The sequence below is a fragment of the Mustelus asterias genome, chromosome 18 (genome assembly GCF_964213995.1).
Source record: "Mustelus asterias chromosome 18, sMusAst1.hap1.1, whole genome shotgun sequence".
Classification (NCBI taxonomy): Eukaryota; Metazoa; Chordata; class Chondrichthyes; order Carcharhiniformes; family Triakidae; genus Mustelus; species Mustelus asterias.
In genome coordinates, this window is record NC_135818.1 from 65,602,169 (window position 1) to 65,618,769 (window position 16,601).

Consider the following 16,601-nt stretch of genomic DNA (forward strand, 5'->3'; position numbering starts at 1 on the left):
GTTGAGAGTAAAAGCTGACATGGTGGACATGTTGGACTGATTGACTTGTTTCCATGTTGCAATTTCTGTGCAACTGAAATACAACTAAGACGCAACCTGGCTGAATGGTTTCAAACCTCGAAGCACCCTTGTCTTCCATGCCTACTGTCTATTACAGTGGTTCCTGACTGGTGTGCCATGAAATACTGGTGTGCCATGAAATACTGGTGTGCCATGGAAACATAAATGTGTCGCGAAAAAGAGTCAAAATTCAGGTAATTAAACTAAAAGCAACCTTCGTCTTCAACTCTGTGGTTGGCGTCTCCAAGACCCGACCAATCTTGGGCCTCCCGTGCATGAGCTGGCTGGAAAGAGCCATAAATGCGGGATTTCAATTTTTTATGTTGGTCAGATCCATGCGCATGACCAGTAAGACTTGGAGCTGAAAACAAAGGTCCCATCCACCTGCACAAAAAGCAAAAACACAAAATGGATACAAAAACCCAGGGGGAAGTGAGAGACACAGGGAGAGGTTTTTAAAAAACAGACACGATAGGGAGAAGTTAAAAACAAAGTTCCCCGTGAGGGAAGAAGACAGAGAAAATAGGTGGTGTGTCTCAAAATTTTTTTATAGTATAGAGTTGTGCCATGCATGACATATAAAAAGTTTGGGAATCACTGCTCTATAACACACCAGCTCTAGGCCCCACATACTGCATACTCCTGATGACTGCTAATTTGAGTTCAGTGCCATTTCCTACTTTTTAAAAAAATTGTGTGTATTCCAATGCTTTCTGGATCCTGATAAGTACCAGCTTCTTGTGCATTTAGGCTTAAAAAGATAAATTGAGTACATAGAAAAAATAATATTTGTGAGCCATAAATACCAATTGATAAATATGAAGAAAAATGTTATACAGCAAAAAAGGAAACTTGCACAGATAGTGAAAAATGTAAACAACATCTGGAGACAAAGAGACAGAATGGAAGAAGTGCTGGTGTTACAGAGAGAGCGAAATGTCAATCAGGAAAACCCAGCAAGTGACACAGGAACCATTAGCAGGTAGGAAAGAGACAATTACAGGAAGGAAGATAATTTTGTTTTATTTTTTACAATGTACAACAGCACAGAATGTGAACTGCATGATCTATTAAATATTTAACAATTTACACCCATGCGCACTTCTTGTGACTTTCTGCAAAGTAATATATCCACATTTATAATGAAAACTGCCTTGGCAAACTCAAACTCATCTCTCTGTAATTGCACCCTGTTCCCAGTGAAGGCTACTGACGGAATTACTAGTAAGTGGCAGCAAAAAACAATTAACAGTTTGCCAAACAGAAAGGCAATAAAATGGCAGAGAATACATTTTTAAAAAAGTATTTTAATCTGTCATCTTGGTTTCTCAGTTACCTAAGAATAAGGTGCTGAAAGTATGCCTAACATCATAAGCACATAAAAAATTGAATTATTCACGAAATGTAAAGAAATAAAAAAGAGTGGGAACAGGGTTGCTGCTATTGGATGGACAGAATAAAAATCACAGGGAGCGGCTGCAAAATGGCACAACCAGCAAATAACTACTTTGTTTCGGTATTTACCAGGGAGATGGATCAGATGGAGATGAATTAGAAATGATGTAACCACATTTAAAATTAAAAACCAGAGAAATATGAAATAAACAGAGTAAATACAAAACAGGATAAAAATTCCAGGTCTGGATGGATTGCATCTTCACATTTTAAAATAATCTAAGGAAGAGATGGCATTGGCACTATTACATGTAATTAACTATTGATTAGAAAAAGGTGTGATGCTATTGGGCTGACAGATAGCTAATGTTAGACCTATATTTAAGAAGGAACATAGAATATGTGCGGAAGTAGGCTAGTCAGTTTGACATGGGTGGTAGGAAAGATAGTAGAATTCCCATTAAAGGGGAAGGTGAAAAGCCGTTTAATGATCAGTCAGTATGGATTTCACAGGAAATGTCTCACTTGATCGATGTCTGTGAAACGCCAACAGACACTTCGACCCGTTCGTATATCTCAAACACTTTACCCAAATGTCCTTATATACAAGATGAACAAAAGGACAAGACTCAGTTCGTGGTTCAACCTAATTTTATTAACAGGTTCAATAAATGTTAACACACAGTTAGTATTTCCAAATTATCTTAACCCTATTTGCCTAAGATTCTAATACTACCCGTGTCGATGAACTTGACTGAGCTATGGGTCCAATTCTCTCAGCCTCTGCCATCTCAAGGTCCTCATCTTCGAAGGTGATTCTCGTATGGCCTCTTCCATCCGTCTCTAGGTTGCCGCTGAGTCTTGTCTGTAGTCTTCTTCACTGTGGGTCGTGCTGAGTCTTCACAGTTAGTGGCCTCCAGCTGTCTCCCCATATCCTCTTCCTCTGCACCCTTCTGGAAGCTTCCCTGGTTTCCAGTCAATGGGGTCACTGGGTGGAGGTCACGACACTCAATGAGGTTGCAAATCCCTTATTTGGAGGACGCTAGATGCACCCAAGGAGAACGTTGCCAGGAATGCATATTCCACGTAGCTCCCTTCCAAATAAAGTGGTGGCGGGAACCTGAGACACCAGAAAGTCGACCAAAACCTGGGAATACATAAACGACCTGCCAAATAGGGTCAGGTTCGAGTCCTTCTGATCTCCGCTCCAGGAGCATGCCCTAGCTTGACCTGATTTTGATTTTGATTTATTATTGTCACATGTGTTAGTACACAGTGAAAAGTATTGTTTCTTGCACACTCTACAGACAAAGCATACCATACATAGAGAAGGAAAGGAGAGGGTGCAGAATGTAGTGTTGCAGTCATAGCTCAGGTGTGGAGAAAGATCAACTTCATATAAGGGGCGTGTTCCTGACCTGTATTGTTTTTGATCTTGGCCTATCTGGGTTCCCAGTGATGCTTGCTGTAGGAGCTATCTGTTGTGGTAGTTTAATTTAGTGTCCAATTGTCCATTGGGCATACAATTCAGGCCGCTGGCCATCTGACCACACCAACCTTACTGGGTTCTTCGAAGGGATAACAGGGAAAGTACACAAGGGTAGGATTAATCTAGATTTCAAAAGGTTTTTGCTAAGTTCCACATAATAGGCTAACGAATAAGGCCAGAGCATGAGGAATCATAGGACAAGTAGCAGAATAGATATCTGGCTGCATAAAAGATAGAAAACAGAGAGCAGGGGTAAAGGGTAGCTATTCAGAGCACTATAAGGTGGACAGTGGGGTTCCATAGACTACTGCCGGGGCCACTGTTGTTCACATGTGAATGGAGAAGTAGTGGTGTAGTGGTATTGTCGCTGGACTAGTAATCCAGAGACCCAGGTAATGCTCTGGAGACCCAGGTTCGAATCCCACCATGGTAGATGGTGATATTTGAATTCAATGAAAAAAATCTGGAATTAAAAATCTAATGGTGACCATGAAACCATTGCTGGTCGTAAACTATTGATTGTCGTAAAAACTCATCTGGTTCACTAATGCCCCTTTAGGTCATCCTTACCTGGTCTGGCCTGGCCTACATGTGACTCCAGATCCATAGCAATATAGTTGACTTTCAAATGTCCAGGATGGACAATAAATGCTGGCCCAGCCAGTGGTGCCCACATCCCATGAACACATTTTTAAGAAGTAACAATTTGGACAGGGAAGTAGGATACAGTATCCTGTAGGTTGCAGGGCCTGAAAGCAAGATTGGGAGCTTTGATTCAGCATTGTTGGGGTCTCTCTTTGGTTAGAGATTAGACTGGTTGGAGGAGCATGTCACCTTCTCCATCTGGTCTTATATGCAGGCTTCCAATCTGTCAGTCTTCTAGGTTTCGGCTCCCCTCGGGGCAGTGTCTTGTTTTTTGTGAGGTTGTGTTGTTCTGTTCTTAGTATTTTTCCACCTCATTAAGGAGCAGCACTCCGAAAACGTGTGATAGCAAATAAAACTGTAGGACTTTAACCTGGTGTTGTGAGACTTCTTATTGTGCCCACCTCAGTCCAATGCCGGCATCTCCACATCACAGATGTCTGCCTGAGGGCAATAAATATATGGCAAATATAAAGTGTTGGACTGGAGTCACATATAGGTCAGATCAGATTGGAGTGATAGATAAAAGCAAATTACTGCTGGAATCTTAAAAACAGAAAATGCTGGATAAACTCAGCAGTCTAGCAGACTTTTCTCTGTGGAGAAAAACAGAATTAATGTTTCAGATCTAAATTACCCTTCTGTGGAACTGAAACAAGGTAGAAAGGTATATAATAAATAGTTGGAAAGGGGGCAGAGAAGGTGGGCAGATTGGAAGACCAGGGATAGGTTGGGGCAAAGGAGGTATGGACCAGTTTGTCATAGTCATAGGACAAAGGGAGTATTAATGGTGCAATGGGCTGACAAGTGGTAAGTAACATTTACACCACATAAATGCCAGGCAATGACCATCACCAATAAGAGACACTCTAACCACCACCCCTTGACATTCAATGGTGTAACCATCACTGAATCCCCCGCTGTCAATATCCTTGGGGTTACCATTGACCAGAAACTCAACTGGATTCATCACATAAACACAATGGCTATAAGAGCAGGTCAGAGGCTAGGAATACTGCGGCGAGACACTCACCTCCTGACTCCCCAGAGCCTATCCATCATCTACAAGGCACAGATCAGGAGTGTGATGGAATATTCCCCACTTGCCTGGATGGGTGCAGCTCCACCAACACTCAAGAAGCTTGACACCATCCAGGACAAAGCAGCCCGCTTGATTGGCACCACATCTACAAACATTCAATCCCTCCGCCACTGATGCTCAGTAGCAGCAGTGTGTACTATCTACAAGATTCTTCCATGACCACTTCCATCTAGAAGGACAAGGGCAACAGATAAATGGGAACACAACCACCTGCAAGTTCCCCTCCAAGCCACTCACCATCCTGACATGGAAATATATCGCCGTTCCTTTGCAGTCGCTGAGTCAAAATCATGGAATTCCCTCTCTAACAGCATTGTGGGTCAGCCCACAGAACGTGGACCGCAGCGATTCAAGAAAGCAGCTCACCACCACCTTCTCAAGGGCAACTAGGGATGGGCAATAAATGCTGGCCAGCCAGCGACACCCATGTCCCACGAATGAATAAAAAAAAGGGATGAAGTGTGCCAATGGTGGCAAAAGGTGAGATAACAGAATGTGCTAATGGGAGCAACTGAACGGCAACGGTCAGGTGGCCAAGTAGGCGAGGGGGTGGGGTTGTGTCAGGGCAGACAAACAAACTACAAAATGGGTGACGGGGGTGGGGTGTAACTTACTGTCTAAAAATGTGTCTAACCAGTTGATGAAGTGTTGTTCTTCTAGTTTGCGTTGGGCATCGCCGGAGCATTGCAGCAGGCCTAGTGTGGACATGTGGGCATGAGGGTTAAGTTGAAATGATAAGTGTCTGGAAAGTTGGGGTCATGCTTGCAGAAGGAGCTAAAATGTTCCACAAAATGGTCACCCAGCCTGCATTTAATCTCCCCAATTAGAGGAGTATGCATTGGGAGCACCAAATACAGGAGACCAAATTGAAGGAGGTGCAAATGAAACGCTGCTTAATCTGAAAGGAGTGTTTGAGTCCTTGGACAGTGAGGAGGGGGAAGAGGTAGAGCGACAGATATACTGGATTCAATTTCACAAATTAGAATGGAATTTGAACTCACTCTCTGGGTTAAGAGTTGCCTCTCAAACCTCTATGACCCAGTGCAATCATGTAGCAAATAATAGTGTACTCACTTTCTCCCACGCATTAAAAAAACATTCACAAATTTATGGAAAATCTCAGCAGGTCTGACAGCATCTATGGAGATAGATTGGAGCCAACGTTTCAAGTCTAAATGACCCTTCGTCTGCTCTTTAGAAGAGTCATCCAGACTCGAAAAGTTAGCTCATTCTCTCTCCACAGATGCTGTCAGACCTGCTGAGATTTTCCAACATTTTCTGTTTTTGTTTCAGATTCCAGCATCCGCAGTATTTTGCTTTTATTTCACAAATTTATGATTGGTAATCTGATTCACTTTTATTAAGAAGTCTTACAACACCAGGTCCAACAGGTTTATTTGGAATCACGAGCTTTCGGAGCACTGCTCCTTCATCAAGTGAGTGGAGTAGTCCTTTCAGGATCTTGTCTACTTTCTTGCATCTTTGTAGAAACTTGATGTCTGTGTCGATATGCGCAATCTTCTTGGAGATCCTCTCCACTTTGAGCCGATGGTTTGCAGTGTCGATGGTAGCCATGATGTGGAGATGCCGGTGTTGGAGTGGGGTGGGCACAGTAAGAAGTTATAAAGCCATGCGGTGGAGATGCCGGTGTTGGACTGGGGTGGACATAGTAATAAGTCTCACAACACCAGGTTAAAGTCCAACTTGTTGGACTTGTTTAAGCTGGTGTTGTGAGACTTCTTACTGTGTCTACCCCACTCCAACACCGGCATCTCCACATATGGCTTTATAACTTCTGATTGTGCCCACCCCACTCCAACGCTGGCATCAGTTTAATTAGCTGAAAATGAATTTATCAAATCTTAACTGCCCAATCCAATCGCCCACAAACCACTCAAATCAAGGTCAATTATGGATGGGCAACAAATATCCGTCTTGCCAGCAACTCCCACATGCCATGAAAGAATAAGAGAAAGGTCTGAGAGTGAGCTTGCAGGTGGCAAGGTTGCTGAAAGCCTCTTTCAGGTGCTCATAGGGCCTATTGGTGTCAGCCACCCCACCCCCTGCGCATGCGCCCTCGCTCCCTGCGACGTCACCCCGCCGCGGGTCAGAGGCCAGGCGCATGCGTGCTGGTAGCGGTGAGCCGGGCTTGAATGGCCAAGCGGCGGCCGGCGCCTTTAACATGCTCGAGGAGCGATGCGGAGGCCGGCAGCTGATGTGGGGAGTGTCGGTGAGTCAGCTCGGCCGGGGGGGGGGGGGGGGGCGGGGAGGCGGTCTGACAGCCTGACAGCAGCGGGAGGAGGCGGTGTTTGGGCCGCCTCTGTGTGTATGTAGGGGGTGGTGACTGTTTACGGCTGTGCCATAGAAACCAGTTAGCGGCGACATGGACATGGAGAGGGAGCCGCTGGATCTGAGTCCCTTCACCGGCAGGTACGTCACCTCAGGAGGGCATTGGACCGTAAAGCCAGCGCCTGTTGGTGAGCGCGGACAGCGAGGGAGGGTGGGTGAGGGCTGGTTAATGTTGATGAAATACCGAATGGGGTGGTGTGTTTAACATTGCTTACTTTCCTCCCAACTAAAATTAAATGACCAACCCTGGCGCACAATTTTTCTTACAATCTAACAATCAAATTGCACATAGGCCGAGCCGGACCTTTGCTTGAAACTCAGCTCCGATCAGCCTGACTGAATCCACCGTGACCAAATGGAAAACTTGCTCTTTTTTCCCCCCCTCAGTTAGATATTTCTATCACAAACAGAAAATGTTGGAAAATCTCAGCAGGTCTGACAGCATCTGTGGAAAGAGAATAGAACCATCAAACGCGGTACAAAATTGTTGACGTTTCTTAACTTTGTGGCTTTTAATATTTTTAGCTTTAGTAATTTCATAAATAAAAACTGCCCGTATGTCGCCAGTCTTGATTTTTGGATGACTGTTGGATATTTTATTAATACTAGATTTTGACGTATCAACAGTTAATGAATGTTTGTATTATGTCTGTGTAAAGCCCCCAGACTGTTTTCAGGATGCAATTTTCAGAAGATAATCTTCAGTGTGATTTCTGGCTAAGGATATTGTTTTGAAAATTTAATACATTTTCTAAGCTTGGATGCTGAAGATTTTCAACCGGTGTGAGAGGGGGAAAATGTTTAAAGGAGAGCGTTACAGCTTTCACCTTTCTCCTGGAAAAACTGTCCCATAGCAGTGGACAGAAAGCATAACTGTGAGGGGTATTGGTTGGGCAGTGGGGGAACAGGAAAAAAGCTTTAACTGTTTTGAATGAGCAATGTTGTGTTCTTAAAGGGATTGATTTTTGTACCAAATGTTAGAGGCAGAGTTTTAAAGTATTTTGATTATTTCTGGCAATGTGACCACAGTAAGCCAACCAACTAAGTACAGTCTGTGACAAATGATCACCTGTTAAGGTGCTGGATATCTTAAATATACATACATGTTGGTAGGGGAAGTTGCATAGAAATGACTTCCCCTCACTGGGGAAGGGAGCATCAAATTAAAATTAAGAGCTGGGCCATTCAGGGGTGAAAACCAAAAGTATCTTTTTACACAAAGTGGAAACCTGGAGCCTTGTCTCTTTATGGCTTTGAATACTAGATTAGTTTTTCCTTTCAAGGCTGAGATGGATTTTTGTTGAGCAAGGTAGGTAAGTGAGGCTTATATCAGTCATGATTTCACTGGATGGCAGAACAGACTGGAGGGGTGGGGGGGGAATGAATGGATTCACTGAAGGTACACAATGGAAACAAACCACTCGGCCTAACCAATTCATGTTGATAGTCTTTCCATGAGCAAATAATCCCTGTTCTTATCACTACATCCCTGAATGTTGCAGACTCTCTAAATGAGGAGTTCCAATAAACAAAGGAGTTCATCAAGCTAATGTCCTAGGCCCAACTATCTTCAACAGTGTCTTGCCTTCAATTATAAGGTCAGAACCCACTCACTGATGACTTGCACAATTCAGCACCATTCCTGACTCCTTGGATACTGAAGCAGTCCATGTCCAAATGCAGCAAGATCTGGACAATGTCCAGGCTTGGGCTGACAAGTGGCAAGTAATATTCATGCTACAGAAGTGCCAAGAAATTACCATCTCCAACAAGAGAGGATCTAACCTATGACATTCAATGACATTACCATCACTGAATCCCCCACTATCAGCATCCTGTGCATTCCATAGAAAGTTAACTGGACCAGCCATATAAATACTGTGACTATAAGAGCAGGTCAGAGGCTAGGAGTCATGTGGCGAGTTATGTACCTCATGACTCCCAAGGACTGTCCACAGTCTACAAAGCACAAGTCAGGATTGTGATAGAATGCTCTCCAATTGTCTGGATTAACGTAGCTCCAACAACGCTCGGGACAAAGCAGCTCATTTGATTGGCACAACCCACAAACATTCACTCCCAACACACAGTGGGAGCAGTGTGTACCATCTACAAGACTGCACTGCAGGAAATCACCAAGGCTCCTTAGACATCATCTTCCAAACCCATGACTGATATCATTGAGAAGGATAGCGGACACATGGGAATGCCACCACCTGGAAGTTTCCCTCCAAGCCACTCACCATCCTGACATGGAAATATATTGCCGTTTCTTCACTGTTGCTTGGGACAAAATCTTGGAACTCCCTTCCTAACAGCACTCTGGGTGTACCTATACCACAGGGACTACAGTGTTGAAGAAGGCAGCTCACCATCACTTCCTCAAGGACAATTAGGGATGGGCAATAAATTCTGGCCTAGCTAGCAAAGCCTACATCCCTTGAATGAATTGAAAAAAAGCTGAAAATGCACATTGGCATGGGGAGATAAAATAGTGGGACAAATAATTCTTTTGGGGCAATGTATAAAATCTAATAAATGGATAAAATAGTTCATTTTACTTAATAGGAGATGCAACAAAAACTGGGAACATGGTTTTAGGGAGTGAAGAACAAGCAATTGCGTTTTAAGTAAGTTCTTTAATCTGGTAAATAAAATCTACAACAGATCTATTTGTGAAAATATTCAACCAGTTATATGATCTATTGGTTCAGTAAATTTGCAGTGCTACATGGGCAAGTTAGTTTTGCATTTGCGCTGCAGCAGAATCACAGTACACAGATTCTACATCACAGATCTTGAGCTATCCATGACATGGGATATCTTACTGCGTCTTTAGAAAGTTTGTAAGTTGAGTAGTGAGTCACTAGGTAATGTTCTGCCATTATATTGTATGCTTTCATATTTGTGTTTGTCTTTCTCAACACCATGTAAATATGTTTTGGACAACTGCGCTGAAATTTGGTGCCAAGTTTGAAGTGCTTGTTTACTAGATATAATAATATCTAATTCTAACCGTGGATATCTAGATGTCTTACTGTTAAATTCTGACATTCCCAGGCAAAACCACACTGTGGAAATACTAACGATGTAAGGATTGTGCGAAATCAGGATGGGTCCAGATGTCCCGCTACTAAATGACTACAAACAGGAATTCTTTTGGAAACGATTTCCACAGACGGTACTAGGAGGACCACGATTCAAACTTGGATACTATGCTCCACCTTACATCTACGTGAACCAGATCATCTTGTTCCTGATACCATGGGTTTTTGGTGGAGTGGGGACCGCTCTTTATCATCTAAATGTATTAGAAGATTATTGGGCATCAGCCTTTGCCGCAGGATTGATGATTCTGACAGCCTTCATCGTTCAAGGCATGAATTTGTGTGCCAGACAGAAGAACATGACTGTCGAAACATTCTCATCTGGAAATACTTTGGCAGATGAGGATGAATTTGATTTTTCCAGCTGTGCTGGGCCAGAGACAACAAAATTCATCATACCTGGAAAAAAATACTTAATCAATACAGTTTTTCACTCCATTTTAGCTGGAGCATTATGTGGTCTTGGAACATGGTATTTGCTACCTAACAGGTTAATGGTACTATATGCCAATACAGGAGCAACAGTTGTGCTCTTTATTTTTGGTTGGGTGACTGTGTGCATTGGAGAATATTCATTAATAATAAACACTGCGGTGGAGACTGCTACATTTCAACCACAAGATACATATGAAATCAATGCACTTACCAGACCACTTTATATTTTTGCTTTCATTGCAGTGGATCTTGCCTACAGGTATACATTTTAAAAATATCTTTATGTTGCGTTGTGAGAAATTATGAATGAAGTGGCAAAGGCTGTGTTTGGATTCAGATTTTGCCCTGATTTTCTCAATTTTGAATTTCCATTCTGATATTTGATATTCTAGTGATGCTGATGCCCATATGGAGGGATATGTTATTTAGGTCTGAAATTATCCAAACTTAGAAATATTTGGCCAAATTCAAATCCCATTTTGGTGGAAGCCGTCTAATTTAAATTCTTTCCTCCTGCTACCTTGATTTGATTTGATTTATTATTGTCACATGTATTAACATACAGTGAAAGTATTGTTTCTTGCATGCTGTACAGACAAAACATAGAGAAGGAAAGGAGAGAGTGCAGAATGTAGTGTTACAGTCATAGCTAGGGTGTAGAGAAAGATCAACTTAATGCAAGGTTAAGTCCATTCAAAAGTCTGACAGCAGCAGGGAAGAAGGTGTTCTTGAGTCGGCTGGTACGTGATCTCAGACTTTTGTATCTTTTTCCCGAAGGTGGAAGAGAAAATGTCCAGGGTGTGTGGTGTCCTTAATTATGCTGGCTGCTTTGCTGAGGCAGCGGGAAGTGTAGACAGAGTCAATGGATGGGAGGCTGGTTTGCGTGATGGATTGGGCTACATTTACGACCTTTTGTAGTTCCTTGTGGTCTTGGGCAGAGCAGGAACCATACCAAGCTGTGATACAATCAGAAGGAATGCTTTCTATGGTGTATCTGAAAATATTAATGGCTCGAATCTTTGGAAGTCTTTTGAAACGAATAACCTTTGTGAACAACGGTTACAATGTTAAAAATTCAGTATGGTGTCATAATTTTTGATCAAGGAAAGTTTGTACATAATATTATGTCTCCCAACTTGAATTTGTCTTAATGCTGCTTCCTGTAGAGGAGCAGAAATTATCCAGTCTGTTCCAAAAGAGCTTCCACTAAGAGCTCGCAAACGTGGAAATTGATATATGTTTAGAAAGCTGATATTGTGGATCAAGAAGATAAAATGTAAAACACTGAATCCATTTCGAGTTATATATTTTGCTTAATCTGAAGATTCTTTTCCATTCTCACTAAAAGAAATTTATCAATATTGTACTGCCTCTGCTTTGACCAAATTCTAGTTGCTCACAATATTTAACTAATAGTAGGCTATCTGAACCTGGAGATTAGATTTGGAATATAGAGATAAATAGCTGAAGCATTTGGTGCTTTCTGAATTAATATGTGACTTTTCCTTTCCTCAGATTTACTGTAAACGCAACCCTGCTTCAAACAAATCAGATCTTGCACATTATTTTTGTATTTCTGCCTGTCCTTTGGGCAGTTGGTATTTTGCCTCCTGTGGATGCACTTTTCTTATGGCTTCTCGAGCAAGTCTTAGAATTTGGGCTTGGAGGTTCACCCATGGCAACCAACTTAAGGTAAGATTCAAATCTTCCCAAATGGAAAGCACAAGATGTTTTTGGTAGAAAACACGGTTCCTATGTAAACTTAGAATTTTACATTTGTATACTTCTCATCCAATACTCCTCAAGCTATAGTATATTTCATGATGGCCAATTTGATATTGGTTGGCCTTTCTGAATCCCACTCTTTGAGGGTCACAGTACAACGTTTGGTTATGTTGCAAAAGCTCTTCAGACATGTGGTTGTGATTGTGTTAAGATGCTGCTTATGAAACTGATCCCAATTCACAATATTGCTCTAACTTGTACACTAATGAGAGTCCACCTGAGGAAGACTTTTTTTTCCTTTTCTGATGAATGTTCTTTCCCATCCTCCTCTTTTGAAGGCATTGGTTTTCTGATGTACTGTTGAAAGTGCCAGAGGTCCTTCAGTGCTTTGCTGAAGTTGCATTTATTCAAGAGTGTGAGACTTGACAGTGAATGTCAGTGTGCTATCTATTCAGATGGCATCATTAAACTTTATCTTGTTCTCATTTGATGTACATATGTGTATTTGCAATAAGGGTCACTGGACAGTGGTCAAAAGGGGGAAACCATTTTCCTAACTGAGAGGCACTGAAGCTAATTGCTGGAACCTTCTTTCTCAACCAATTGGGCAAATAACAGGCCCAAAATGGGGGAAATTTCTAAAATTTATGGTTCCCTGACTTGATTTAACCATGTTCTAAATAAAATGTAAATTATGCTTTGTAAAGATTTTGCAATAAATTAGACTGCCTACTATTTTTGCAAACTGTGATGCAAAAACTTTGTCATAGCACATTTTATTTCATTTTATGTTGGTCGAGTGGGAAGAAAAATCCGGGTATTTCAATACATTGCATTATCACTCCTGAGTATGCAAAAAGTATGTCTGATTCTGTAGTAATTATTCAAGGAACTGAGTAAGTTGAAGAAAATAGTGGGGGAAGGAAGGAAACAGTTGGAAGAATGTTTCATACACATGCATTTCCCGAAATTGAGACTGGCCTAGGCACAAAACCTTTTGTTGTCAGTTACCAGGTAATACTCTGTAAACATAGTTACAAACACTTTATTCGTGCAGCAGAAGATTTGTACAACTCTTTTTTTTAATCTACAGGAAGTCAGAAACCAGGTGTCTAAAAACAAATATGCAATTAAACATATTGAGAGAAAAGGTGCTTATCAGCCACCAGTTGTCATTCTTGTTGGTACTTTTATTCCGCTGAGACTTGCAATGTGCTTAATGATTGACCAGAGTTCTGGATGTGAAATTTCATAACTTGAAAATTACATTGTAATGTAGCAGGGCCTGTATTTGCAAAATGTTATGACACTATTATAATAATGCAGTTCATCAAATGTGTTTAATTCTACAACAGTTAGAATTTTATTTGTGATCTTTTCATGACATCTTCAACACAACTTGCTTCTGTTAAATGTTAAAAACGTTTAGTAAGTTTCTATTTTTAAAAAATACCACTTTAAATCAGAACATAGGAATGGGAAGTGGTCTTTCAGTCAGTTAACTCTATTCTCCCATTTAGTGAATGATCTGTATCAAAAATCCATTTATCCAGCTTTTCCCTTCATAGCCTTGCAATTTAAGTCTTAAATTTCAATTGGCCCAACAACATTTTTGAGTTCCAGACTTCCGCTGTCCTTTCAAAGTTCTTCCAGATTTCACTCCTAAATGGCTGAGTTATAATTTTAAGGTTTTACTTTTTGTTGTGGATTCTACCACCAGAAGAAACCATTTTTCTACATCAACTCTATTGAATTCCTTATTGATCCAAATTCCCCTCTCCGTCACATTGACTAAACTTCCTCTAAGTTCTGTATGTGCTTCAGCATCGTCCTTCCACTGTCCCCAGTTTTCTTCCTTCTTTCTGTGCTCAATCTTTTCCCCATCCCACCCCTTTCACCTGCAGATATACTGCCCTTCCTGGACCTTACTTCAGTTATCCCCATGTTCTAACCCTGCTTTACCTTTAATGTTATTTTGATTCCCTATGTACTAGACTCCAGAAAATAGTGGATGGTCATTTCTGTGCCCTAATGATCATTAATGCAAACATGGACTTGACACAGTTACAGAATTTGTGACTACATTATAAATTTCTACTAGGCTGTTATAGAGCTGTGCTGATTGTGGTGTTAATTTTACATCTATGACTTTTATTTTTGCAGGCTGTTGGTTATGTTTATTGTGTCTGTTGGCGTGGTGATTGCAACGTTCTTTATCCCAGACACACTTGGTGTGGTACTGTTCACAACTGGAATGGGATTTATACTTAGTCTCGATCTCACCCAAGTTGAGGCTTCATTTAGATTCTGCTGCAGGACAGCTCATGCCTCACTGGAATATCCTAAACATTTCAGGAACCGAATTGGATGGCAGCTTGGCTGGAAAGAAGCTTTGATTTATATTAGTCTTCTCATAATGACACTTGCAGAAGCTGGTTTGTTACATTCCTTTGCAACAAAATCAACTACATCTCGAATAAGTCCCCAGACTATAATAAGCTATATCTTAATAGTAACTCTGGTAGTATGGAAGATTTTCCAAGAAATCCAAAGTGCATATGTCCTGTTTGGATTCTTTCGAAATCCTTTATTTCCTAAAGGCATAAGAACTGTGAAAGTATTTAAGCAAAAACGAGCAATATTGATGAAGGCTGGCTGGATTCAAAGGATTCTCCTCAATCTCAGTAAGTTGCTTAAAATGGTAATAGGTTAGATGGTGGTTGTGTGTGGCATATTTTTGAAAAGATGCCTGTTTCTCAATCTCTCACTTCCCCTCCCTTTAATCTGTTTAATTCTTCTTTGTTTCCACTGCATTCACTACGTTTTTATCTTCTGCTTTTTAAAAGAAAGACTTAGTTAATGCGTGCAGCAATATGAGGCTGGGTTAATTGGGTAGAGACCACTGGGTGGTGCTGTGGCCTGCATGGTTGTAAGGCAATTTGGAGGTTGGGGTTTGTGGCAAGAGGAGGAAGCAGTGACTGCAGACTTGCATTCCTGACTTGACAGCGCTGCTCTTGAAAGACTGGTTTGTCTGGAATGGAGCCTATGCTGAGGAAAAAGGTGACTGAGCCTAGCACAGGCAGGGAGTGGAAAAGGTCCAGACGATTTGATATTCCGGACCGATATCCAACAAAGCAGAGAGATTCCTTTTTGACAGTGCCTTTTTGTGTTTGGGACTGCGTATTTTATCTGCAAAAGTGATTAATTCACTACAGAATTGCACATTTGTATAGTGAGACATTGCACCCTTCCAGATGAAGGTGGAATTGTAGTAAATGAGGGGTAAAGAAAAATGGACAAATCGTATTAGAATTTAAACATAAAGACCTGATTGATCCAGTGGTAATACACATTGAATGTAGCACAATGCTGGTGGGTGGTGAAACAGGTTTTTCCCAGCATCATACATTCCTCATTCAGAGTTCATCTCTGTTTCCTAACAAAAACTGACTTGATCTTTCATTAACATAGCACCTGAAACATGTTGGAAAGATTTTTGTTCGTTAGTTTTCACTTCCTATTTTCAAGTCCTGGCTCTTGCCAGTTGTCTGCAGTATGAATCAACAGTAACTTTGTTTATGCTTGATCAATGTTATCCTTTCAAAATGTTAATGGCATAATGAAGCATTCTGCATTATTAGAGACTAAATTGTTCTAATAACCTTCTGTTTGTTGCAGTCTCTCCATTTGCCATGATAGCCTTTCTCTCCGTTGATACTTCATTACATGATCTCCATACAGCGTCTCTTTGTATTGGATTCACACGGGCATTCCGAATAGTAAGTTCTGTTCTATATTGGTGCATTGATTTTTGTTTTGTTGTATTGTTACAATCCCCTTTAAAACCAATAATTTTTTTTCCAAAGAATTTCAAATTTCCAGTCACCAGCCTAAAGGAATTGCATGACAATATTTCAAGTTTTAAGACTTTTACTGTAGCGTGCAAACTAAAAGCATTAACTAAATACTATTTCAATAGGACATTCCCCATTAAATCTCCTTCTGTGATTAATCTTTGCTCTGTCCCTTAAGAGGACACTTCATTCCTCAGGAGCCAGTTCAAAGTGATTCTTTGCTCCCTTTTTGTTTTCCAGTCAGATAACTTCTCCTTTATCCTTCTTCAACTGACTTTCATGGTATGCGTCATCAAAAACAGATAGCAAAAGATTCTGTAAGTATATAAAAAGAAGAGAGTAGCTAAGATCATAATTGGTCCCTTAGAGGATGAGACTGGGAGTTAATGGGGAACACAGAATGGCAGAGACAAAGAATCAATATTTTTCCTCAGTTTTCATGG

At 41.1% G+C, this 16,601-nt stretch overlaps 1 protein-coding gene across 2 annotated transcripts in view; it reads left to right on the plus strand.

Moving 5' to 3' along the window:
- Window positions 1–6,810: 6,810 nt before the first annotated feature.
- Window positions 6,811–16,601, plus strand: part of pcnx4 (pecanex 4) — a 28,403-nt gene continuing 18,612 nt past the window's right edge. Inside the window, exons 1-5 of one of the 2 annotated variants that reach the window (XM_078234206.1) lie at window positions 6,811–6,918; window positions 10,098–10,838; window positions 12,095–12,271; window positions 14,468–14,988; window positions 15,983–16,083. In XM_078234206.1, the coding sequence (XP_078090332.1) occupies window positions 10,150–10,838; window positions 12,095–12,271; window positions 14,468–14,988; window positions 15,983–16,083 (1,488 nt within the window). In that variant the 5' untranslated portion in view covers window positions 6,811–6,918; window positions 10,098–10,149. Of the gene's footprint in view, window positions 6,919–6,952; window positions 7,119–10,097; window positions 10,839–12,094; window positions 12,272–14,467; window positions 14,989–15,982; window positions 16,084–16,601 lie in introns of those variants that run through there. The other variant, XM_078234207.1, reaches the window with a different exon arrangement.